The 27015-nt window shown below is 36.4% G+C and overlaps 1 protein-coding gene across 1 annotated transcript in view; it reads left to right on the top strand.

Moving 5' to 3' along the window:
- The first annotated feature begins 4140 nt into the window (after positions 1-4140).
- Positions 4141-27015, top strand: part of LOC132119246 (adhesion G protein-coupled receptor L2-like) — a 113052-nt gene continuing 90177 nt past the window's right edge. The window contains exons 1-2 of the mRNA XM_059529055.1: positions 4141-4572; positions 26535-26719. Of these exons, the coding sequence (XP_059385038.1) occupies positions 26611-26719 (109 nt within the window). The 5' untranslated portion in view covers positions 4141-4572; positions 26535-26610. The remainder of the gene's footprint in view (positions 4573-26534; positions 26720-27015) is intronic.

The following is a 27015-nucleotide window of genomic DNA, read 5'->3' as shown; positions in this document are numbered from 1 at the left end:
TATGTATGACTGTAAGAGATTTTTCATCTTCTCTCAATTAAATATTCAGGCAATTATTTCAGAAGATTATTGACCTCAGAGGGGACCTGTGGTGTCACATTGGTTTTGGACGTCTACCTTTCTCTTACTTTATTCATGTTAATTAAAACAAAAGAAACTCACCAGCAGCATCTTTAAATGTCCAAACACAATGAGGCAAAGACAAATTATTCTCTCTGCTTGTGTATGCAAGTTTGGGGTATTTTTCGTAGTTAAATTGTGAAGTTTGCACTCTGTCAAAAAAAAAAAAAAAAAACAGCTAAAAGTCTGCTAATGGTCAATCATTTTTAATAACTGTGAAATATTTCACAGGTTTATGTAATATATTTTATTGGTTTATGTAATATATTAAAATCTAATGTATTGAGGGCCAACTGCAAATACAAATGCAAAAAACTGAAATTATTATTATTTTTAAATTAAGCGCATTTGGGGTTTCTGGTTTTTCATTCTGCAACGTTCTGGACTTTATTCATTTAGTGATGATATCTCTGTTTCTATAAACATCAGATAATTGTGCAGTTTGGATAAGACATCGAGTCACCCCAGAGCTAATGGGTATGGGACAACGTTATTGCAGAATGTGGTTTTTGGCCTCTTGCGTAAATAGAATGAATTGGAGTCTCGCAGGTCATCGAACGCCAGTTGTATATGCTAATGTCTGGGATATATTAATCTTAACTGGCGGTTCTCAGAGAAGGACTGAGCTGCTTTAGCTCCTTTTACGCCACATCTGTTTCCACTTGGCTGTGGATGTCTTTGCATCGAGCCTCCAAGTTCAGACGTAACACTGACTTTAAATTACAGTGACCTTAATAACAGTTGCTAAACCATTCAGCACTGGTTAGATTTATTTCACAGATATTTGTATTAGCAGATATCATGTTTCAGAGAGAGAGCGAGAGAGAGAGAGAGAGAGAGAATACAAAATCACGAGGTAAATACAGTGACATACACGTACAAACTGTTGAAGGCTGTGGTAGCGTTACATGTGAGAGAGTGGCATTTGTTTGTATAAGTCACTTGCTTTATAGGTCAGTTATTTGACATTTGTGTAATCCAGAAACCTATGTGGTCATAAAGGAAGTCAAATGTGAACTTCTTTTGAGGCTTGGGACTGTTCCTCCCTGTTCTCTCCTGAGTAAACAGTGAAATTTGGAAAGGCGAGGAGACATTTGAGGAGGGCTGGTTTTACTTGATAGCATTTTGAATTTATTTAAAATAGTTTTGGGTGTTTATTGCAGGTGTTTCATTTTGTTACTGTCAAAAGCAGTTGGTTTTGTGGTGTTTGAGGAATTTTACTGGATGCAGAATATATATATTGTTCAGAGTTTCCTCTTTCATAGCTCAGGAGATGTAACAGAGTTGGGATTTAAGCAGTAACTTAGTCTAAGATGTTCTTTCTGAAATTCCTTGGGAGAAAAATTAAAAAGGGGAAAGCACAGAGCGGATCATTTGGCCTTTAAAGAATTTGATGATAATTTTTTGAGCTATTGAACTCTGACTGTGGTATTTTAGCAAATCTCGGAACAGTTTAGGACATACTGAGGTTTTATGAAAGAGACATAATTACTGGGTTTTTATTTTTTTTTTCTCCATTTAAATCTCACAGTCTAAAAGAAACAAGTGAGTTGTAAAAGTGATCTCATTTGTTATTTTTCTTTCTAATGGGAGATCTACAATGAGAAGAGATTTTCTTATCCAAGCAATCCATTTATACATTTTTAATTTCATACCCATAAACATTTATTAAAATCAGAATGCTACAAAACAACGGCGAGCATGATTTCACCAAGTACAACATGTTCCTGGATTAACATCCTTGTTGATCCTGGAACAACATTCCAATCAACCAATCAGAATTGAGATATAACTTTTCAGGAAATATCTGTTTTTAGGCTTACAATCAGGGTTTGGTTCTTCTACACCCTTGTTAATCAGCTAACATTTCCCACTGGTTTTAGGAATAGATTATGGGTAATTTTAGGTTTAGAGGTAGGGATTGGATTAAGGCTATATTTTTGGACAATCTAGGCTTTTTGGACAATCTAGGATCATCAAAAGATGTTGATCCGGGAACATGTCTTGGAAAAATCACTGCGTATTTAAGGTCATAAAATTATATTTATAATCATTTCAAATATCACACGCACGCACAAACACACATATATAATGATGCATTAACAGAGTTTAACAGGAAGTTATTTGGAGAAATGTGAAGTCCGGAGAGCAATTGCTTCCTGCTGGTATTGAGAATGACAAACAAAGCACCATACATTGACTGACACTTGCAACTCCCATGTTTACTGCAATAAAATCAGTCTGATGATGAAAAAAAATCTGTTTTCCATGTACAAAAATGTAGATAGCACAGATTCTAAAAACAGAAATGTTTTTAAAGAAATGAAAAATACCAACACACAGACACACAGACACATACACAGACCAATGTAGATAAAACATTACAAACATATGAATGGGGGGGTTCTGGTTGATCATTTTTATTTTTATTTTTAATTTTTTTTGGTTTGATGTGACCTAGCAAAAACAGCACAGAAGAGAAAATCTGCACATTTTCTGATTATCAGGATTGGAAGAGTGTTACACATCTAATACCTGCACTAATCCTTTATTTGAGCTACAATCTGCTGCGCTACATATCATAAAGAGCAACTAAAATTAATACAGTTCCATCCTGAATAGACCAACAAGTGTTATTTGTCATTATGTCAATCCTATTACAATACACCACAGTTCATCTGAATTCGTATTCATATAAATATGACACAAATCTGTTACAGGATCTCGGCTGCACACATTCATTTAAAACAAGCAAAGAAACACATTAAACTATGAGCTTTGCTTTCTTATTATTCTCATATAACTTCTCTTATATACAGTTTTTTGATTCAGATGTATTTATTTAATACACATATATGAATTGTAACTGTATTTTCACATTTGCTGAATCTATTGATTCTCCAGGTTTATATTCTTTATTTTAAGAGTTTGTTCTGAAGTACTTCCCACTGAAATAAATGTAATACAGCGAAACTAATGATTTTTTTTTTCGTTTGAGGAGACAACCCTAGCATATTTAAATAGATCAAATCGGTGGTTTGTAACTGAACTGATGTGATGCTGTGCGCATGTGAGTGTGTATTTGTGCATATGTGATTTTACTAAACGGCATTGCCTTTCTTTAACTGCAAGAATACAAAACATGTGGTTTTAGTTTTACAAAAATAATGCATAAACATCAGAACAAATATCAGTATGACCTTTACCACATCTGTTTTCTTTTTTGTCCCCCCAAATGGATTTATTACTATGTAAAGTTATGCATATGAAAATATAAGTGCGCTCTTATGCTGTGAGGCTCACCTGCTGTATGAGTGAAAGAGAGAAATGTGCCCTTAGAGTTGCTGTATTTGACTGAAATAACGCTCCGAAGCTTTATTAAATCCAGGTGTAAAGGGGGGGGGGTTCCAATTGCATGCTTCTCCTTACATGGCCTTAACAACTTGTTCTTTAACAGTTCTAGGATGTGCATTGCATTTCAGGGTCACTGACTGTGAGGACGATCAACAAATGAAATAATGGTAAGTGCATTGTTGAAAATGGCATGCATGCACCTTTGTTCTGTGGACCACTGCTCAGGTTGCAGCATACATGGCTACAGTCGGTCTTTCTGATTGAGGCCAAGTCGAGGAGAGAAAAAAAAGAGACAAAAATCTGAAATTTTCCTTTTTGATGCAAGCTAGAATTACAGTGAGAAAACATGTGCAGTCATTGGCTGAGCAGGCCAGCCTGTCCACAGCATGCAATCTTTCTCTAGTGTGTCCCATTGAAGGGCATGCAGCAATGCAGATCCAATGGAAACTGGCCAAAAGTTGTATATACAAAACAAATAATCTGCTTTACTTTCCTCCTCAGCTCTGCGTAATCGTCTTCCACAGCAGCCATTGCTCAAGTTGTACTCGTGATAATATGTGTATGCGATCATTTCCCCACTGACTCCGTATCCGTGCGATGAAGGAATCCGGTTCCAGGTTTTGAGAGCAGCCCCTGTCTCACATCTGAGCTCGGCTCGCACAGAGAGAAGTCCCTCAGCCGCGGGCCGCTGTCTCTCCGGCTGGAACGGGACTCAACAAACCTGAAGAAGCGGCGCAAAGGACTGAAAAAAATAAAGAGGACTGCTTTTATTTGTTTATTTTTCTTGGCGTTTCTTTTTTTTTTTTTTTTGCTCTTTTTTTTTCAGTAGTTGATTTGCAAAGGGGTCCGCGTCCCCTCTCTCTCTCCTCCAATAGGACGGACTCTTTCACTGTACCGCATCTCTTCATCCCGACGCGGCGGAGCGCAGGACGGGAATGTGAGCGCTCACACCGAGAAAAGGGCTCGGATGAGCGGAGCATGTGTGCGTTGTGCGCTGAGACGCGCTGCTCCTGTTCGAAGACCTGCCTGCAATTGCCTCAACTGATTAATTAACTTTCCATTAGATTTTATCTTCAACTGTCCGCGCAGTCACAAAAGGTAAGACGCTTTAGTTAACCATCATGACGCGCTTTTATGCAGGTAAATCCTGTTGCTCCAACAAATCTGAGTTGGTAGCTCAAACTTTTCGTTGAAAAGCATTAATGAGAACATAATTATCAGGTTAATGCTTGATGTTAAGATAATGAAAGAGCGAATATAATAACGGTGGACTGAAGTTTGCGTATTAAACATGTATTAGCATTTCATAACTTGTATGAAAAAAAAGAAAGTATGAAAGAGTTGAGCTCCAGTTAGATGACTGTAAAAGAACAAAACTGCTCTGCTCAGAGTAATTAAAATGATGGAAAGGGAGACCATGGCTAATTGAGAAATGGTTAATCAAAACACAACCAGATGTGGATTGATTTGGTTGGCTGCCATTTCTCTCTTTGTCTTATACTATTTATTTCTCAATCTCTTTGAATGGAAACTATTAGTGTGGGAATGAGGAGTGTTCAAATAAATCCCATGGAGATATTTCAGTCCAATGGAAATTCTTTAAGGGTGTCAGTGAAGTCTGCAGACTTTAATTTATTGGCATTGCCTTTTGCTTCCTCCAACAAGCATGTGGTGACCTACATCAACTGTTGAACTCACTAAAGCTTGACTCGGGTTGTTAAATTGAGGTCTTGTGTCTATAATTAAAAGCGATTTCAGGCTCTTTTTGGTCGTTTTTAACTCCTCAGCATGATTAATGTGAAAAGAATGGTTCAGGGTGCACAGACAGCAGTGATCGAGTGCTAACTAGGGGACTGTAAGAACCCAGAGTGGTTTAAATCATCTGAACCTGATTTTCTCTAAATGTTACATCGGACACTTGTGAGCAGCCTCTGTTAAATAAGATCCTTTAACCCCACATTCATAATTAATCCGCGCCCAGGCCCCTGGTGCCAACAGTGAGATGAGCAGAATCCGGTCGGTGGCACTTCTTTGCCCAAACACACTCTAAAACTGCTGTGAAATGAACATCTTGCTGTGGCAAAGAAAACCTAATGCAAAACTTTGCATTCGTATGCATGTTACATTGTAATTACATGGTAGTAATAATGTAATTAATGCATTATAATTATTTGCGGTACTGATAATTACACGTTATCATTGTTATAACTGTAGTAATTAAAAATAATAGCGTATACTATTTGTAGCTGGACACTGTAATTTGAAATGTTACCAAAGCACTGAGCAAACCACAATTGTTTTCGGGTAAACATCGCTCCGGTGCATAAGAGCCAGTAATAGGAGTCGCTGTGTGAGCGTGGTGTTGTTTGAAATGCGTTGCATGACGTTAGGGATGCTAAAAAACTGCGAAACATATCAAATCACCTGAATCAGAGCCGTCCGGACCTACAAATGCAGTTTATATTGATGAGAGCTGTATTTTATATTTGATTTGTGTTTTATTCTGGTTCGTCTAAGATTTTAGAGTTATGCTAATGGCATGTTTCCATTGTTACATTAATAACACAGAAAAATACCTTGTAATATAGTATTTACAATATAACTAACAATTGTGCACTTTAAAATACACTTATATTTGATATTATTTCAAACACCCAATATGGTTTCGAAGTGCACGATAATTTCTCAGAAACAGGGCTTTAGGTATAGATGCAGAGTTTCACCATATGGCGTGTGGTTTTTGCTCTGAATTCTTGCATGTCACCGTTTGTGCTTTAAATAGACATTCTTTGACCAAAAAAATGTTTTGAATGTGTATAAATGTGAATGGACTCTGTTTGAAGCCGCTCCATTAGCATTTCAAAGTGTCCTGAGCTCTATTTGAGCCCTGTGCTCTATTAGCTGGAGCACAGGCCCGGAGAACAGGAGGGGTGAGAGGGGACCAGGGCTTGCAGTTCATTTCTCCTCGTCTTTGTGTTTGTGTGTGAAAACACTATCCCATCCTTTTCATTTCAAAGGAATATTTTCCTTGGCTCTGTTTCTTTCTGGCCCCCTTCCTGCATCAGAGAAATGAAAATAGCCAAACACGAGCAGGATTATGAGATCCACCGGAGAACCTGTGTAGGTATTTACACTCAGTGTAGAAAAATCGTGTTTTTCTACATGTCCAGTAAAGCAGGGATGCATGGATGTCATAACACCTCCACACACAATCTGCTCACAAGTGTGTAGCTTTATGTTTATGAGAGTTCGTTTCATGTAAAGCACTTCATCTTAATAGTGCAGACTTTTTTTTTTTTTTTTTCTTAAGTCAGCTTTAAAAGTCTCCGTTTTAGAGCGTATCAGTAAATAGTTTTTTATTTAATTTAGTCAGCAAGAGCTTTGCTTTGGGAGTTCTTTGTTCTCTTCCACTTTTTTTGGCTCCATATTATTGCGCTTATACAGTCTCTTCTGGTATAACATTCTGCATTTTTAATTTATTGATTGTTTAATTTTTTTACCATCTTGAAAAATATGATTTGTGGCCCAGTGCGCCGATTTCGATGTGGTGAATCTCAGACACATGTAGAGAGCATTTGGCATAGTATGAACAGTAAAATGTATAAAATACAAGCATTTTTATCAGTTCATCAGTGTTTTTAAATCACAGTTGAGCCCTAAATAATGAACAAGCCAAATTGTGGAATAATACATAGAATAATACATAGTATTCTGTGGTGTGTGTTTTGCACAACAGTGTAATGTCACTGACAGGCATTGTTCTCTGAACAGAAGAGCTTTTGCTCAGCCGAATCAAATAATTGGACTTATTGAACAACAAATACAACGTCATGTAACATGTCTATGGAAGTATAGTTTCTGAATAGTGTATAGAGCAGTGATTTGATGCTATTAAAAATGCTACTAATAATAATAATGTGCTTGAAGACTTTGACAAAAGCAATCCACTTCATCACTAAAATTCGCTTCGTAGGGCAATGCTGTTACTTTAGAGACACTGTCACACAGGACACAAGGCCATATGCTTTGGTTACTAAGCGCAAGAAATGCAAGAATCTCAAATCAGGTGATTTCTTTCCCTGTTTTTGATTCAGTTGTGTGTTTACAGAGCATCCTGCTGTGCCAATAACCGCTCGGCAATTTGCAGGGAATAAACAGCCCTGTTACACTTGGAGTTTTATGTAAAGTGCTCAACTGCCTATGGTGGGTCAAATACCTGCATTTTACAGTGGTTTTGATTTTACGATCAGTAATCAGCAGAAGACACGGGCATCTTCTCTGCCATTTGGTCAAAGCATTTGTTTCTGCTTGCAAAAGGTTTGTGTGACAGTGGGACCAGGGGCGTAGATTACTACGGAGATTTCCACTTTTAATATCATGGAAATTCGTCCCCTGCACTTTTTCAGTCAAATGTGTTCACATTGAGGTTTTCAAGAGCTGGTGTGAATAAATAAAACTCAAAGAGCCATGATAGTCTGCGCATGACCTAATGTTTTATTCGGACCCAGAATACAGTGAGATGAACTTCACGTAGAGCTAAACACTCGTGCAGTGTTTGTTTGTTTCATTCATCCTCGAAGCCGGACCAGAAAGTCATAACAGGAAATTCCTAATATGGACAAAAGCGTCCAGCCATCGCTGAATGAAAACTGAAACTTGTGAGAAAAAAAAAAAAAGACAACAATATATGGTTTTTCAAGTCATCTCCAGCAGGTGATAAATACAGTACATGAACAAAACAGTGCTAATTGACATTTATTATATTTATTACAGTATAGAAACTATTCTGCCTTTTCATGTGATAAATAAGTGTTTGTAGTATATTTAAAAAAAATGATTATTATTTGTTATTGTCCAGCAGTTATAGATTTCTTAGCCAATTAAAAGCTAGAAATTAGAGAATAATTAAAGTTGCCTATAATATCCAGTAACAGTCAAGTCTCTTCTGTACACCAAGCCTGCATGTATTTGATCCAAAGTATTTAAAATTTGATATACAATGTTGCAAAGGCTTTTTTTTAACATAAATGCTGATCTTTGGATCCTTCTATTCATCAAAGAATGCTGACATTTTTTTTTACTAATGTTTTCAATATTGATAATCAGCAAATCAGCATATTAGAATGATTTGATTTCTGAAGGATGTGACACTAAAGACTAGAGTAATGATGCTGAAAATTCACCTTTGATCGCAGGAATAAATAACATTTTAAAATATATTAAAATAGAAAATAGTCATTTTAAATGGTAAAAATATTTCAGAACATTACTGCTTTTGCTGTACTTTGGATCAAATAAATGTTTTATATTATATTGTAATGTTTAATATATATATATATATATATATATATATATATATATATATATATATATGGTCCAATGAATATATATATATATATATATATATATATATATATATATATATATATCCCCCTCACTTCTGAAAAGATGGCTACGCCCCTGAGTGGGACGGCAGACTTTATACACACGCTGCCATTTTAATCAGCTGCAGACTGTGGGCAGCACACACCCAGACTCCAGAGTGTGTTCAGACAGCGATCAGTGGGATCTGTTCTAAACAAACAAACAAACTAAAGGATTTTTAAATAATGATGATAATAATATTAATAGAAAATATGGTTTTGCTTGTAATTCTGGATTGTAAAATAGAATTAGACTAAGAATAAGAATAACCCAATGAAATTGAACATAAATAAAATCACTTCCAAATGGTGGAAATTCACGGCATGTTTCTGATCACTTTTGTACATTTAAATACCAGTGTGAATAAAAATTTATAATAATATTATATATATATATATATATATATATATAAAATTTTTGACAATTATATACTTTATATAACTATAAGATATAGAAACACAACTGTTGTAATATATATATATATATATATATATATATATATATATATATATATATATATATAACCAATGTGGAAAGGAATATTTTGGTCTGGTGGATTCCATCCATTTAAGTGTTTATCTTATGCTCTGCTGTGTTTATTTTTATTTAAATGTAAATGAGGTCCACAGCATGATTCATGTTATTTCATTTTCAAAATCAGAACTACACATATTTAGTTTGGTATATACACAGGGGGCATGACTTATCTATATCAGAATTGCTATTAGAAAAAAATAATAATAAATGAATAAAAAATTCAATTTCTCATCAGATAGGAGAAGGTAGGAACCCAGGTACAGGGTAAACAGTATCTGTGAGCAAAGAGCGAGATCGAGAGAGATCTGTTAGATATCTGGTGTCAGGAGAAGGGTCGTGTCGTGGCTGGTTTATAGGAAGCACACTTGAAAGGGCTATTTTCAAGAAGACACACCTGTTATTTCAGAACGCTGAAGAGAAGTTGGCGTACAGTGTAATCCTTCTTTTGTTCTCATGTACAACAAAACTTCTTCAAAATGTCAATGATTATGGAAATGCAAACTTTCAGTTCTTTTAGTCTCAAGTGTTTTTTTTTTTTGTTTTTTTTGAAAGTTACTTTTACTAATTATTTATTAATCTTGAATTATTATTATTATTAATTAGTAGAAATAAATATTTACTATTTACTATAATACTAATACTATTTAATATAATACTACTACTTTATGTTGTATTGTTTTGTAATTGTTTTATAATTCATTCTGACATTTTGGAATGGTGGATAGTGACCAACATGTTTAATAAGAAATATTAAGCTAATATTTGAGCTTCTCTGAAGTAGCCACTCTTTGTCTAGATCACAGCTCAACCAGTAATGAAACAATATTGAAGGAGTTTCCATGTATGCTGAGCACTTATTCCTTTGTTTTAAATAATCCAATAAATAAATCAATAAATAAAATGATGAAGTTCACAAGTAAGTCTAATTTCAGCAAAGTGTTCAAAACTTCGACTGATAGTGTAGCCTACATTTATTATCGTGACATGAAACAGAATAACGGATCAGACATTTCCTGATTCCACTAATGCTCGGATAACTAATCTAATCTGGGGTCAACAGGAAGTTTCCTAAAAGCATTCCGGGGTCAGAGGTCAGACTTATCTTGTGCTGTTCATGTGACAGTTTATCAGGGCAGTTGTAGCCAATCATGAGAGCATAATTAGAAGCAGTGTGTTTCTAAATCTCCTTCCCTCTTCTAGTAGATAATTGTGCTTTAAATGATCTCCCCAAACGTTCAGAAACTTCACCAGGCGCTGATTCCGCGGAAAATATATCTGAGAATGAAAGCAAAAAGGCTTGATTGTTAGAGTAAAGAATGTTAAAGAGATCCAAACTTAGAAAACTCTTAGCCTTCTTAGTCTTTTGGTCCTTAACATTTTGCAAAGTTCTATTAAAGGAGTTATTTCTACCTGATCTGATCCATAAAAATGACTTTTGTTTGGTGTAACCTTGTGTAGTGCAGGTTGATACGTTCATATTAAATAATAATGCCACATTGTACAATTATAAAAAAAAAAAACAGGTTTTACGTTACTTGACAAAACCTGACTGAGTACGGTAGATTTTGAGTAGATTTATAAAAACACCAAAACAATTTCAAGTAAATAAGATTAATTAAAGAATATATATTCACATATGTATGCATATTATTATGATTAATTTATTACGTTGTTGTCTGTAATTCTGTGAGGACAATGCAGTGATGTTTTAGACAAAAGAGGCCATGGGATTTCCACTTGCTTTTGATTAAGCTCAGGAATTCAAAGAGGATAGTGTTCCTAGATCAGCACTTTGAGGCTCTTCAAAACAGAGCAAGCCAGAGAACTCTTTATCACCACTAAATCAGTGCTGTTGCTTCCATGCATTAATCTGAATTTCGATGCACAGATTAGGAGTTTATTACAGTGTGAGACCTTTGTGCAGGCCAAGGGTCTCCACTGATTGGATAATCTGTCTGCGAGTGACATCTGACAGTTCCGCCTCCATTGATTTTCCGAAGGAGGTCGTCGGCTACATTGCGTAAGATGACACATAATGAGTGGAGACTTTAATCCAGACATACAGCCAGGTTGCAGAGCGAAGTTAATTACTTTAAGGGAGCAGTCATTACTCTTTACTCTGGTGCTGATGTGCCCAATACAAACAGCCTTCAAGTGTCTGTCGCTCTGACACCACTCACCTGGCCGTTCTGGCTCAGATGCAGCTTGTCAGCGGCATTGTGTTGTGTGTGCTCATTTAACGCAATGCATCAGCCACGCTAGGCTGAGAAATGACAGCTGCAATATTTACTGCCAGAACAAACTGGATTCATGTTTAGAGATCCTTGTTTTCTTTTTTTTTCTTTTTCTTTTTTTTTTCGTACTTTGCCTGACATATGAATACAATACAAATCATCTGCTGAATGAAATCAGGGAATTTCATTCAACCACGGACTGAAAGTACATCTGAGTCCTCCTCACAATTCAAAGTCAACATGAATTCAAATACATTTTTTAATATAAATTACTGATTTGACGGTAAACTTGTTAATATATATATATATATATATATATATATATATATATATATATATATTGAGTAATATAATATGATAATAGGAGTAATATGATTAATACACATATTGAGTAAAACATGAAAAAACATTAAAAAAACACCTATTTAATTAGGTAAAGGATCATGAGATATAATTTCTGTTGAGATTTTATTGGACATGCGGTATTCATTTTAATTTTTGCACATCTTAAAAAGGATATAAAAAGCCTTATATTTGATTAAAAAAAAAAACCTTGCAGATACCTTGAACTTGTTTCACCTCAGCAATGACTTTTTTTTGATGTTACCAAGGCTGCATCCAAAAAGCTTTTAAAGGTAAAAAAAAATTGTCAGTATGCTGTTCTTGTTAATGCTCTCATCTAGAATTTTGCCAATAATTAACAAAGCAATTAATGCAATTAATTTTAATGTAATAAATGTTATGGTAGTAAAAACAAATAATAATATGACCCTCAGCCGTCATGTCCCAGTCAATAAACAAAAAAACAAAAAAAAGCCAGCTCAAAAGATCTGAGTTTGTGTCCGTGGCAAATTTGCATTCAGGTCTGGCTCCGTTCTGATGTGGAACGCCCACTTTTCATGGTCCAATGAAATTTCACTGCATTAAATCAAGTCCTACCCAACATTTTTCCCTCACTGAAATACAAAACACACAATGGCAGACTAAGCCATTACCTTTAAGGAAAATAACTTTTGAAATCATGTTGAAATTCGGTCTTGTTGGATTTGTTATGTCTTCTTCTGATACATATAGGATTTTTATCCTCAGAGACAAGGGTACAAAGGACAGCAAATGATGCAGAAAGGGAGACAGAGTGTGATCACTTCTCTTTGCTCGATGTGTCTTGAGCACATGTAGCACTGCCGGGCCGCAGCTCTAACTGGGAAGCGCAGGGTTAAGCGGCAGACGATATAAGCTGAGTTCCTTTATTGTCAGGCTGACTATAATTACCACAATGCATTTCTAATGTAAACTGCATAAGGAGGGAACACAGGTCACAGCCTGTTACATGTATTACAAGCATTGCATAAAATGACTAGTCAAGACTGAGCAGATGTATAGTGTAAGATATATATATATATATATATATATATATATATAAAATACACATTTTTATAACGCTAAAGATCAAATTTGTGTATAAAGTAACCACCCATCAATCAGGTTTGTAATTATTTAAAGTGTATTACATCCAAATGGCAGTTTTGATGTCTTGTCGCACCTGCTGAAATGGCTCTGATCGCCACAAAACTGCGAAGTGTCAAACACTTCCTGATGGCATTTGCATAACTCACACATGCCTGGTGTGAATTTCGCCCTGGTTAACACAAACAGTGGTGGATCGGCTTGTCTTGCACCACACACAAGAGCCAAGAAAGTTACAGATATCTAACTGAATTTCTGTAAAAAACAAACAAACAAAAAAACAAAACAAATACCAAATATATATATATATATATATATATATATATATATATATATATATATATATATATATATATATATATATATATATATATATATATATATATATATATATATATATATATATTCCTCAGAGGATATTTGACATATAATACTGCATTTAAAACCTTGAAAATATTAATGTGAAACTTTTGAGCAATCTTTTAAAAAATAATGTTATCATTAAAAATGAATATAGATAAATTCTACAGTGAGGGAAGAATACACACACACACACACACACACACACACACACACACACACACACACACACACACACTAATGTTACTTAACAATTAAAAATAAGTTGTTTTTAATAGTTTTTTTTCAATGAGCTATTTCAAATATTTGAGGTGTAGGAATAATATAATAGAAAGAACTGTATGTAATCATTATTTTTTAATTTTACACACACTGTATGTATACACACATTTTTTTAATAATAAAATAAAGATTACATACTGTTTTGTTTTGAGCTGTTTAAACTATTTAAATATTATTTTTTAAAAGTTACACAATGCAGTAAATCAGTCAAAAACGTTGCATTTAATAAATAGGCATTTTTCTTATTAGCTCCCGTTATGGACAGCGCTGTTTTGTCTTTGTATTCTTGGCTGAACGAAGCACATCCGACACATTATTGTGAGTGTAGTTCTGCGAGCCCACGGCCCAGCTGAGGCCCCGTCAGCCGAGTGGCCCCCCGTCAGCGCAGTGGCCTCTTTTGTTGTATACTGATAAGATCTACTCAGTGTTTGCTTCACCAACCTCCAGTGGTGTGTCTGGTTACTTTACTGCAATTAAGAGAAAGGAAAACATGCCCAGCTGTAGTGTAGAAACATCTTGTGTGTGTGCGCGTGTGTGTTTATGTGTCCGTGTGCGTGGGCTTTCATTCACAGAGCTTAATGTGATTCATAGATTATGTCACAGAATATATAAGGAAAAAAGAAGCCTTTTGTAGTGCAGTCGGTTTTCCTATTGGACTTTCTGTCCAGCGAATCACAAGCCCCATCAATGCAATTACCTTTGCTAAAGCCATATAAGTCTTATAATTGGATAATCTTGTATTGCTTTGGCTTAATTCATTCTGTTGCACCAAATGGTTTCCTGTCCTCAATAACATTTTAGGAGCTCGTGTTCTTAGAGCTCTAGCTGTCCATTCGTGTAATATTGTATTATTTTTTTTTTTTGTAAGTGCCTCATTGAAATGAAATATTTGTAAATGTGAACAACACAATGGATTTAGACCCAGTGATTGTACAATTTAAAAACTAAGGACTATTGCTCTTCTCCAAAACCTTCTGTGCTCTACTATAAAGGCAGAATCCTAATGGAATGGAGCATCATAATAGGTTTCGTAACAGAGCTTATTAATTATTAATTAAACATTGGCGTTCAAAAGTTTGGGGTCAGTAAGATTATTATTATTATTATATTTTTTTAAGGATTTTATACTTATACTTATTTTATACTTATTCAGCAAGGACACACTAGACTGATCAAAAGTGACAGTAAAAACATGTATAATGTTTTCTATTTTATATAAATGTGGTTCTTTTGAACATTTTATCAAACAATCCTAAAAAAAAAAATATATATATATATATATATATAAATATATATATATATATATATATATATATATATATATATATATATATATAATTATTCAATTAAAAATAAATTGAAATAGAAAATAGTTATTTAAATTGTAATATCATATTATTACTGTTCTCAATTTATTTCTGATCAAATAAAGGCAGTCTTGAAGAATGTAAAAGACTTTTCAAAAACATTAAAAAGTCTTAAAAGTGTAACATATCATATATTTAAGTCTATTTGCAAAATAGAATGTTATATAAGGGTATAGGGAGGTAAACTGTTTTTGAACAATCTAAATATGCATATAACATCATTGAAAAATTCCAAAGCTTTTTTTTTAGGTTTGTCTTTACATTTTCATGTAATCACTTGAAAATAAACATGTCTTCGGAGAATATGATGTATTATTATTTTTCAACATTATTATTATTTTTTTTCTTCAAGAACCCTAAAATTCCCCTCTGTTGTAGTAACACCATCGATTATGTTTCACTGAAGGACTAAAACAAAGATATATTCATGCAACGGGTGCAAATACACGAAGCAAGAAGTCTGCGTGAACCATGCATAAATAATTGAATGGCATCATTTGCATACTGTATGTTCAGCTCTTATTAAAATCTAAACCTACGCCTTGATCAGAGGCAAACGCTACTTGTTATTTTTGACCTCTCTGTGTAGCAGGCTTCCTGAATTGATCCCTGCTTTCAGACAGTTGTGCTGTCACCCCCAAGTGTGCTCATGATATCCTCCTCTGGACTCAGATTGTGGAAAATTACACTGAATGGCAGAGACCTTCACAACATACCAGAGCTGAAAGAACATGAATAAAGAGGCTAGAGATATAAAAACGACAGACAGAGAGGAATTTTCTGTATCTGCAGCCTTTCTGTGGGTGGCAGAAGACAGCAGAAATGCCGGTGATCTATTTATATCGGGAAGATTCCTCAGGACAATAAAGGCTTTGATTTCTGGACAAGTTCGGAGTCCATTGTAGGGAGGCTGTTTCCCTGGACACAGGTCACTTATGTGACATGTCTCCCAAAAGCATTCCGGTCCCACCAGCCATTTGAGGATCGCATGAAATGCTGCAGGAAAAGTTAGATGACATCAAACTCATCAATGTCACATCCTAGTGCCAGTATGCTCTCGTCTGCAACTGAATGCAGCTGTTTTCCGATGCATCCCTACTCATTTCTAAGGAATATCATTGTTTAGATTGCATCATTGTGCAACAATATTGTGTTGAATGTCCAACATTATTACATATGGTCTGTTATTACTGTCAAGATGTTTGTGCTCTGTGTTAGAGAAAGAAAAAAAATCCCTTTGAAGTACATGAGATAGACAACATGGCATCTATGTGGCAGTGAATCTGTTACACTCGAATTGTAAATAAACAGAATGAGGTTGAGATACCATTTCGTGACAGTTTCCAAACCTTTCCTCAAGACATTCACAACTGGTAAATTAAAAAAACGAAAATCAAGCTTCAGGCTCTCCAGCAAACTGCTGTTCCCAATCCAATCATGCATTTATTACACTATAAGAAAGAATAAAAGAAAATGGCAAGAAAACATGGTGTCATATTATGTCACGCATTCTCTGCATGATTGTTGCCAGCGCAGCGTTACGCGTGGGCTTGAAGGACTGAAGGAGCACAAGGCGGTAAGACACCGTTCAGTCAGGCTAATATAGCACACAAACTCTTCAGTCACTCCAAGCTGTGTCTGTCTGACTACTGTGCTAATGTGCTGCTTTAACCTGTGTGAAAAACACAACCGCCGTATCTGTTGCATCACATTCTCTGATCTGCTAACTAGCTAGATGGAAATGCCAAGATGTGCATAAATTCTAAAAATGTACGCGTACACTGAGTAGGATAAACTTTTTATCCGATAAGGAAAAAAATGTGCATAAACTACAATGCAAACACATCTACCGAATAAATTCCACCATGTGCATTTAAAAAGTCATGTGACTTTGCGCTATGAGATGGGATCACTTAACTAATCAGTGGACTGATCTTGTTCACAGCATCTATATGTTGTTTTGGTCATTCTAAAATGCCTGAGTATAATCTGTCATCAAAGTATTTCTGTATAATTACGGTCTTACATGACTGTGTTCCCAAATAGCAGGCATCCACCTCTAAAAGCAATGACCACATTTATTCTGTTACATCTGCACTCTCTGAAGCGCAAGTAATTTATTACATATGAAAATGATTATATTCAGTGGCTTTTCCAAGTTTTCTTATGGCACTTTTCCATTGCATGGTACGACATGGTACGGCTCGGTACAGTTCACTTTTGGGGGTTTTCGACTGGGTACAGTACCTGGTGCTTTTTTAGCGTGACATGACGTCTAAACTCTGCTGATCACGGATTGGCCAGAGAGAATCGTCACTACCAGCATCACTGAACTTGCCAGACAAACACAAAAGAACCGCAAGATTTAAATCAGCACAGCCATCGAAGGATAGAACACAAATGTTTTGAACGAGCGCACCTTTTTTAACAACCAAAAATGGCTGTTTCGTTGTCTGCTGAGGAAGTACAGATGTTCCTCCCATTGATAGCACCGAGACTCGAACCTGTGACTTTTGGGTTACAAGTCCATCTCTCTAACCATTATTTTTTATTTGTATTTTTTTCAGCCAAGTATGGTGACCAATACTCAGAATTCGTGCTCTGCATTTAACCCATCCGAAATGCACACACACAGAGCAGTGAACACACACACACACACTGTGAGCACACACCCAGAGCAGTGGGCAGCCATTTATGCTGCGGCGCCCGGGGAGCAGTTGGGGGTTCGATGCCTTGCTCAAGGACACCTCAGTCATGGTATTGTGGGTGGAGAGAGAACTGTACATGCACTCCCCCCACCCACAATTCCTGCCAGCCCAAGACTCGAACTCACAACCCTTCGACTGCAAGTCCAACTCTCTAACCATTAGGCCACAGCTGCCCCCAAAGCGATACTAAACTGCAGTGGAAATGCACACCGAGCCGAGCCATGCCTTGCCGTACCGAGCCATGGAAAAGTGCCATTAGATATATTTAGTTCCAGTTTATCAGAAAGTGACAATTTTGTACTCTTTGACTCGTTGGATGGAAATGGTGCTTTATTCGCAAATGTTTTATGCGATATTCCATTTTTGCTCATTTATAAGTTAAATTCGCAAATTTAGATGGAAACATAGCTAATGTTTTGAATGAAATATCTGGAACTGACAATCAGCCTGTCAACATTCTGAAGTGTGTGTGTGTGTGTGTGTGTGGGGGGGGGGGGGGGGTCAAATGAGTTAATCTAGTGGAGGGACAGCTGCGTCTTAAAGTGTTAGTTAACAAATGTAAATAAGGCTAACGATCCAGAGACAATCTCTCATGGCTTTCTTCTCCAGAGCCTTGAGCCTAACAGCTCAGAAAGAGAGATCACCACAAAGTCATCACATTGTATCATTTTTATTTCAGAATCATCAAGTAATTACTTGAAAGTTGACACCTGAAAGTTTCTATTTTTCTATCTTTTTTTTTTTTTTAAATATCGCCCAGGCAAGTCAAGTAAAAAAACATAATCTTTCCACTATCCACTCCATTTGCGCTGTAATCTTCAACTAGAATATATATATATATATATATATATATATATATATATATATATATATCTGAGAGGAAGATTGAAGTAATATAGAGTTTGAGAATTTGAAAGCAAAACCTGCAGGACCACAAGTTTGTCCTGTTTAATAGAGAAATGGGAGAGTGTCGACTCACTGTGACTCTTTGCCAAGCATCCCACTGTTCTGCTGAGCTTGTGGGAGGTGAGGCTGTAAAATGAAAGTCACTTCCTTTCCTAAACTGTTTTGCTTTCTTGCTCTTCAACCAAATGCACACAGTAACACAAAAAAAGACTCAAATGACACGCAATTCAGCTGGCAAAGAGTCTCTGTGACTTAACATTCGTTTTACACGTGCAAAAGCAGCATTAATAGCATTAATTGCATAAATGTTTCACATGCAAAAGCAGCTGCACATCTGAACTAAAAAGCGTTCGGTTTTGATGGCGTCTTTGAAAAAGGTCAATATCGTAGCACCATGTTTAGCATGAGGCTTTAACTGTTTGTGTTGTCAGGAGAGATTTAGACCTGACTCCACCCTCCTTATCTATCTGCCGATTTTTTAACGATTTTCTGACAAGCTTGTTCTCACCCTCACTGGTTTGCTTGTTGAGACCTCGAATAGTCACACACAAAAAAAGTGTTTTTACGTGAGGCTTTCTCTAGGAATTTATATATTCAAGAAAACCATTCTCCAGTTTTCACTTGTTTACTTTAATTACAGTAAGCGGCTGTTAATTAAACTCTTCTAAATGACTTTGTGGTTTGTGGCAGAATCCTGAATCATCTCTGCTAGCATGTGAACTATAAGCTCAAATCATCTCCAAATCATTTCCTCTCATAAGAAATCAATCACTCAACTTGCCCAAATCAATCATCGGTAGGTTTCTTCACCACCCCGCTTTTAATGTCACCCATTCAAGATGTTCTTTTAATGCCCCTGACTTTAGGTTTTGTGTTCCCTTCTGCCATCTTAAAAATTAATCATCCTGTTGAATAATGGCTCACGATGGTGCTGAATAATTGATGATCTTCTGCTTAATAGAAGGACAGAGGAGGCGTTACGCTCACACAACTGCTCTTGTCTGAGGGAGACGCTGTGTATCTTCGTGGATTGTGTGTGTGTGTGTGTGTGTGTAAAATGGTGTTCAATAATCAAATGGCAGTGAAGGACAGACACAAAAACACACAGAGGCCAACATGAAATCAAACTGGATCCTATTGAGTTTATTTATGTTCCTGATCTTATTGTGCGCCTTATCATGAAAAAAAGTTTGTCTTTGAAATATTTTATCAAAATGAAATACCTTGCTCTGCCTCTGAAACTAAATTAAATTTCGGCTGACTTCACCGAGACTTATATTTTAACCTCTCCTCCAAAAAAACGAAACAAAACAAAACAAATATATATATATATATATATATATAGGATATATCAGAATAATTTAGCAGTAACCATGCCTGTGAAATAATCTAATGATTTAAATATTTTAAAGATGAAATGGAGTGTATACAGAGTGATAAAGTAAAATGTGTTTCATGTTGACTTTAAAACATAAGGAGAGCTCTTAGGTGAGGTCTGGAGCTCGAATGTATCTGAACAGATCATGCTAAATGACAGACCATGTTTCTGACTGTCCATTTGTGTACACACGTACACACACACACACACACGTACACACACACACACGCACACGCACACATTTTCACGCATGCATTCACACCATTTTGACAGCAACAGTGCTTTCATTGCTTTTGCATGAATTAAAAATTGATGCATTTTGTTGAAACTGAGATGATGAGCCTGTGAGAGTAGCAGAAACCTTCTTTCGTTTCTCTCCTGATATTTTATGACCTCTTACATTGGGCAGCTCTCTTTTTGTGGCTTGAAGACAGATGCCGTGGCCCTGTTTGTGGTAAAGTGCCTATTCTGTGAATAGGGTACAGAAAATGGCCTTAAAATGTGTTTCTTTATTTTCTTTCTTTTTAATTATTATTATTATTATTTCTCATTTTCAACAAATAGTCAGTAAAAATTGTTAAACTATACATATAGTCTGTCCTGTGACTAAAATTTGTGTCTGAGTAATGTTAAAACAGGGTTGAAACTTAGCCTGAATTAGCTTTGCTTGTGACCCAAGTTGTGACCCAATCTATTTATATTAAAATAACAGAAAACAGAATTGTAATGAATTAAAATTTCCTAATCATCGGGAAGAAGGAGGCGGGAACCGGCGGACAATCAAATGAAACTTTAATAATCATAAAATAAACAAAACAGCGCACCAGCCCCTCACGGACGACTGATGCGCACAAAATAAAACCAAAACCTAAAATAACGCCCAGGCCTGGTCCTCTCTCGTCCTTCACTGTTGTCGCTCCAGTTTTATATCCTTCCATCTCCTCCGTGGGACTCGAGACCGGCAGTGGGTCGCAGGTGTCGCTGATTTCCCAATCATTGCCGGCCTCCCTCCTTGTTCCCACATCCCTCGGCCCCGCCCCACTCGCCACAAGAATCTTTACGTATTCATTTTTCATACATTTGAAAAAAAACAAAAAAAACAAAAAAAAAACAACAACAACAACATAAATAATGTATTTAACAGGGTTGAATGATTTAGCTTGACAAATGCATTCAGCAATACAAATTGTGTAAATTGTAATGAATAAGTTTTTTTTACATTTAGAAATTACCCAATGCATGTTATTTCTAGGATGTCACAATTTTAAGTACTGTTACACTATATGCAACAAAGATGGATAAATTGTACAATAGCAGGGTTGCATGCAAAATGTGGGATTAAACTTTTGGTTATTTAAAATTAGTTACTAATCAGTTAGTAGATTAGCTAACATATCTAGTAAGTAAGTAAGTACATTTCTGCTAATGCTTTAAAAAAGGCATTCAACTCCAAAGTGTACTGTATTCTGTGAAGTGCTCAGTGAATTTTGATGCCAAAGAAAGTGTGTTTTCCTCCCGTATCCCAGCTGAAGGGGAAACGTAGAGTGTCAAGGACTTCTTTCTTCTGATTGGCAGGTGCTATCCATGTAAGGTTCCTGTATAATGGTGGTCCTCAGACATTTTTTGACCTTCTTAGACATCTCCCCATATTAATGTCACTCTATTACCGTCAAAACGGAGGCATCTTGGGAAAACACACCAGTACTGAATCCTCCTTATCATCGGCAACATGAAAGGAGGAAATTTGGCGCTATCAGTTAATGGAAATGACATTTTTTTTAAATGTCTTTTTTATATAATCCACTCCTTCTCCACTAAAACATCAAAATTACTGTTAACAATATGTGAAGGCGGTATTAAAACTTACTTACTCATAGCAGTCGAGGCCCATTATAATCGTCTCTGAGAGACACCGTGCCATTTTAATAGGATTTCTGATACGTTCTGCACGTGATTCTGCCGGTGTGCATGTCATTTACTGTCGGAACGAGAAAGCTGTGCATCAGAATAATGAATAGATGAGTAAACTACACCCTTCCTGTTTGGTAATCTCTACTAAAAAGAGGCTGTTCAATCTATTTCCAGCAACTTCTCCAGAAGCTCCAGTTTGTACGAATGAATTTTGTTCTGCTCTGGTTCGTAGTTGTTTTTTTGTCTCTTGCTTGTGAGGCGGCTTGATAGAGACCTTGATTACTCTGATTAATGGATTGTAGGCATCATCTTTGAGAGAAGGATGAAAAGAAGTTGAAAAGAGTGAGATTTCATTCACAGAGAGTGATTACAGTATTTTACCAGCGCTCAAAGCATTATATATGCATTTATACTGTACAATGTCTATGTACTTTCATTAAAGCAGTTATTCAGATTTGCCTTGGCCATGAGACATTTTGTCGCACAGGGTTTCATGAATCATGAAACACAGGAGCTAAATGGCCAGTTAAGATGATACATTTGCAGTTCTGGTGTAAAAGCCAGCTGTGCTTGTAAGCATTGAACGCAGGAATAGGAACTGAAAGGAATTGAATGATATTGGTTTCAATTCTGATTCAAATCTGATACAATTCTGGATTGTTAATGATTTAATTAATGAGCCCTTTAGTTATTTTGATGGAGCTGGTTTGTGACTGGTTGATTCATGATTTTTTTTTTTTTATATATATCATCCGCACAATCAATGACAACAACACAACTGAATTGTGTTTATATACAGTCAATATTGTTTATTGATTGTCTTTGTACTATTTCACAATGTCCCGACTTTTTTATTTCATTTAGACAGCAAGCTAACAAAAAGATAAAACATCATTTCTTGTGCCGTTGCTATGCAGATTTAATAGCAACAGAGCGCTGAAAAGCACTGCAGGAAGTTTTAATACAGTGTTCCATTTGTATTGCTGGAAAAATGTAGATTTATGAACTATTAACATCATTAGTTTACCTAAAAAGGAAAATTCTGTCATTTCTTATCAGCTTTATTTTGCTAAAAACCTGTAGGGGCTTTCTTTCTTCCATGTTGCACAACAGGATCATTTTTGAGGAATTGCACTGGTCACTCATTTCCATCTAGTAGTTGCAATGAATAAGGTCTGAAGCTTTCAAGATTCAAAAACAATGCAAAAAAAAAGAAAAAGAAAGAAAGTAAGCCAAATTTGATTTGCTTTTCCTGTACTCTGCCTTTAGCTTGCCATGTCATTTTAAATTCACTGCTTGTAAAGCAGCATTTGGAGTTTTTTTGTCATTTGCTCATTTAATGTTTGACATTGTCGTCTATCTGACCTTAATACATCCGTCACCCCGATATCATGACGTTTGTCCTCTGGTTTTAAAATGTGCACAACCGGCAGCGTCCAGATGGCAAAGGTGAATGTCTGACAGTGGAGTCAAATAGGATGTGTTCAGAATGACTCATGTGTGGCTGTGCATTAACTGGTCCACCCCTGGACCGCTGATTGATTTCCTCTAGCGTTTCCGCCTCAGTGGACACTGTCATCTGATCACTGACCACTGATCTTTCGAAAACATCGAAAACAAACTCGTCAGAGCCAGTATATCTTTTGTTGTTGTATTTCTTTGGCTTTCCAACCAATAGTTCCAAACAGCATGTCTAAACGTTCCAAATATTTTATTTCTCAATAATATTCAAGAAGTATTGAGGTAGTGTCTCTATGTAAAGTGCCAAGATCTGCCAACCCTGTTTCTTGAATGTTGTTCTCTTTTTAAAGCATCTATTATATGAATAATAAAAACGTTGACTGATTTAATCATCCTTAAAAAAAAAAATAAAATCTGTTAAAAGTCTATATGCCAACAAAACAATTTAGCTAGATTTAGCTTGAAATGGCAGATTGCAGTTTGTAAACACTGAAGCATTTTACCAGTGTGATGGAATGTTTAAAATGGTACAAAAAAGTACTTTAAAAAAAATCACCTTGTCTAACTGAAAAAGATATGCTTCATGGATTCCCATTTATGATTATTTAGCTTGTCAGCTTGTGTGCTTTGTCCCGACGTTGGTATGTTTGGGTTCTATTGTGTGAATGCGTGTCCCTGTTTATGGGTCCATTTTTTATACACTTGTCATATTCTTTGACCATCAATCTCATGGCTCTTTTTGTAGTTCATTGAAAGCTTGGGGGTTAATTCAGAGGTCAAGCGAGACTTGCAAGCTGTCAATCTCGCATTGTAAAGTTTGTAAACCCCCCTCCGCCCCCTCGGCCTTGCCTCTTGTGCATTATTCCTGCACCCACCCCTTTGAATGGATGACTCCTCCTCTAATTCTCCGGTGGGTCTCACTCCCGCTTGGGAGAAAGACGGCTGCATAATTACACATCTGCCCTTTGTTTCTTTGTTTTGGCATTAACATCTCAAACTGGCCTTTCAGCTCTGATTTGAACGTCTCTCTTCACACCCAGAGAAGTGGAATGTTCTTTCAAAGTTCCTCTTTTTAATTCACGCAACTGTCTTGTTGAGAAACCCTGAGTGTTGCTGGTTTGTTGGAGCAGATGTACACAGCTGTGAAAAAGACTTCTGGGGCTAGACCTTTCCATCGATCACAGCCCTTATGTAGCTTTGTTGGTTTGTACGTAAGCTGCATGATTCTGCGAAGCTTTCGTCATAAAACGGCAGGCCGTTTTCAAAGGAAGTGCCAGTATCAAACATCCCGGCCAGAATCCTTTGAAGATGAATGGTTGCTATCGTAATTTGTCATGATTAGAGTTTTTAATTTGATTTGCAAACACAAAACGCACAGAACAGCGACAACAGGCCATCCCGCTGTGCCACGTTGGCGCTGGATGCCAGTATTTGTTTGAAGCACTTAACAGGTGTTGATCGCGGCCTTTGCTGCAGCTTAGGGAGATAAGGCCTCCCGTGGAGGGGAGAGACCTCAACACGTTTAATGAGGAGCGCGGGAGCCAGGCGGGCCGCCTTCGTCCATGCCTCTGCTTCTGGAGACTGATCAGCATGTTAACCGCTCACAGCGTGAGACAGAGATATGAAAGTACGGAGCTGTTGTCGTTGATTTAGTCGAACACCCTTTGACTATGTAGGGATCAAACCTCATCCTTTATGCATTTATTTTTCCTCACAGGTAACCTGCTGTGAGCTGCCAACGCAGCGGCTTCGCTAGTTTTTTTTTTTTTTTTTTTTTACCTCCAAAATACTCAGCACATATAATTTTAGGGTAAAAAAAAGTTCTCTATTTGAGATCCTAAGTGTACCAGTGTATTGTGCTGTTATTTCGCTAAAGCTAATGCTAATGATGCTATGCCTACCATTTCATTCTTTCCATTAAATGGAGTTTCGTATAAAATTTCAGAACTTTACAGTAGTGAATAAATATTTTGGTCTAGAGGACAAATAAATAATGTATAGCAAATAAAACAATGAATCAATTAATTTAGTTAATTACATCATATAGTGGTGAATTGTTCTTTGAAAAGAAATAATGAAAAGACTAAAGTTCTACTTTTATTTACTATTCATAGTTTTTATTTATTTATTGGTATTATTTATTTGTTTATTTATTTATTGTCACACTTGACAGGATTTGTCAGCATATCCACACCATCACAAAAAACAATGCGACTATATTATTTATAGTCGGATTGTTGACTCTTGAATACTAATGATATGGGAGTCCATAACCTTGATAAGTTTAAGACAATCCATTAGCATTTAGATATTCTTTGTCTGATCATACAGACATGTACTCCCCTCTGCTTGTATATGTTAATGTAAACAGACTCCTGATGTTTTTTAATCACATTTTCTCACCTCATAACCATATATATGACAATCCAAGAAGCAAAAATTCCCTGTAATGCAATGATGTATTAAACGGTGGTGAGATATATTTAGTGTATCTTAAAGAAACCTAGGAGGGGTGCACACACTGTTTTTAATGGGCTCCTAAGTGGCTCGTTACTGGAGTGACGATGTTTCCCATGAGGCTGTAAGTGTGTTATATGTGAGGCCGGTGGAGTGTGTAAACATGCAGAGAAGGAAAACATTTAAAGGGTGAGATACTGTATATGAAAGACTCCTCTTTTTCTGGAGAATATGCACCTGTGGCTTTAGTGGACGAAAAACCTGTTTCCTCTCAGAAGAGGATGGTAGCGGAACAGGTTTGGGAGAAGAGAGTAAACGGTAACGACGGGCTTTGAGGTAAATGGCTTGTTTGTAATGCGGGAGGTGCTGTTTCAGGTCTCAGTCACCTTCCAATAGAGGGTTTCTACTCCTGGGAGGAATTCTGTGTAAATTTGCTCGAGAAAAAAAACAAATACAGTAGAGGAACTGAGGTGAGCAACACTGCAACAGTTTAAAGGAGGAAGTTTTATGCCTGAGGAGCAACACATCGACAGCCAAACACTGACAGTCCGCTGTGGTTTTCTTGTAGGCTCGGAGGTCAATGATGGTTATCTCTCAGAGTGACTTCACTGGATCGTTGTGACTACAGTGATTTCGACCCAGACATGTGGAAAGCGGAGAGTCCAGTCAGAGCCAGGATGGGATGTTCAGAATGGAAGTCTTTGGTCCTCGGCGGCCTGGTGTTCGTCTTGACAGTTGTACAGAGTTCTGATGGTAAGATTTTTTTCTTCTTCTTGAATTACACAAATTTGTAAAAAAAAAACAACAATTATAATACGCAATCTGAATTAGTCATCAGTTTCATGCTGTTCTGGAGTTTACGGTGCTGTTTTTTCTTTTATGTTGTGGACGTTTGTAACCCAGACACCATTTATGTAAGCTCAGATAAATAATGGTTGTTTCCTTCAAGACAGATAGCCTGAGATCCTCGGGAAGCTGTGTGCATTAACACAGAGCTTGGCTTCGTTTTCTTTCTGGTTAAATTAAAAGAAAGACCATACAGTGTTTCC

This window comes from Carassius carassius, chromosome 38 (genome assembly GCF_963082965.1).
Source record: "Carassius carassius chromosome 38, fCarCar2.1, whole genome shotgun sequence".
Taxonomy (NCBI): Eukaryota; Metazoa; Chordata; class Actinopteri; order Cypriniformes; family Cyprinidae; genus Carassius; species Carassius carassius.
Note: the sequence above shows the minus strand (reverse complement) of the source record. Positions and strands in the feature narration are given on the sequence as shown.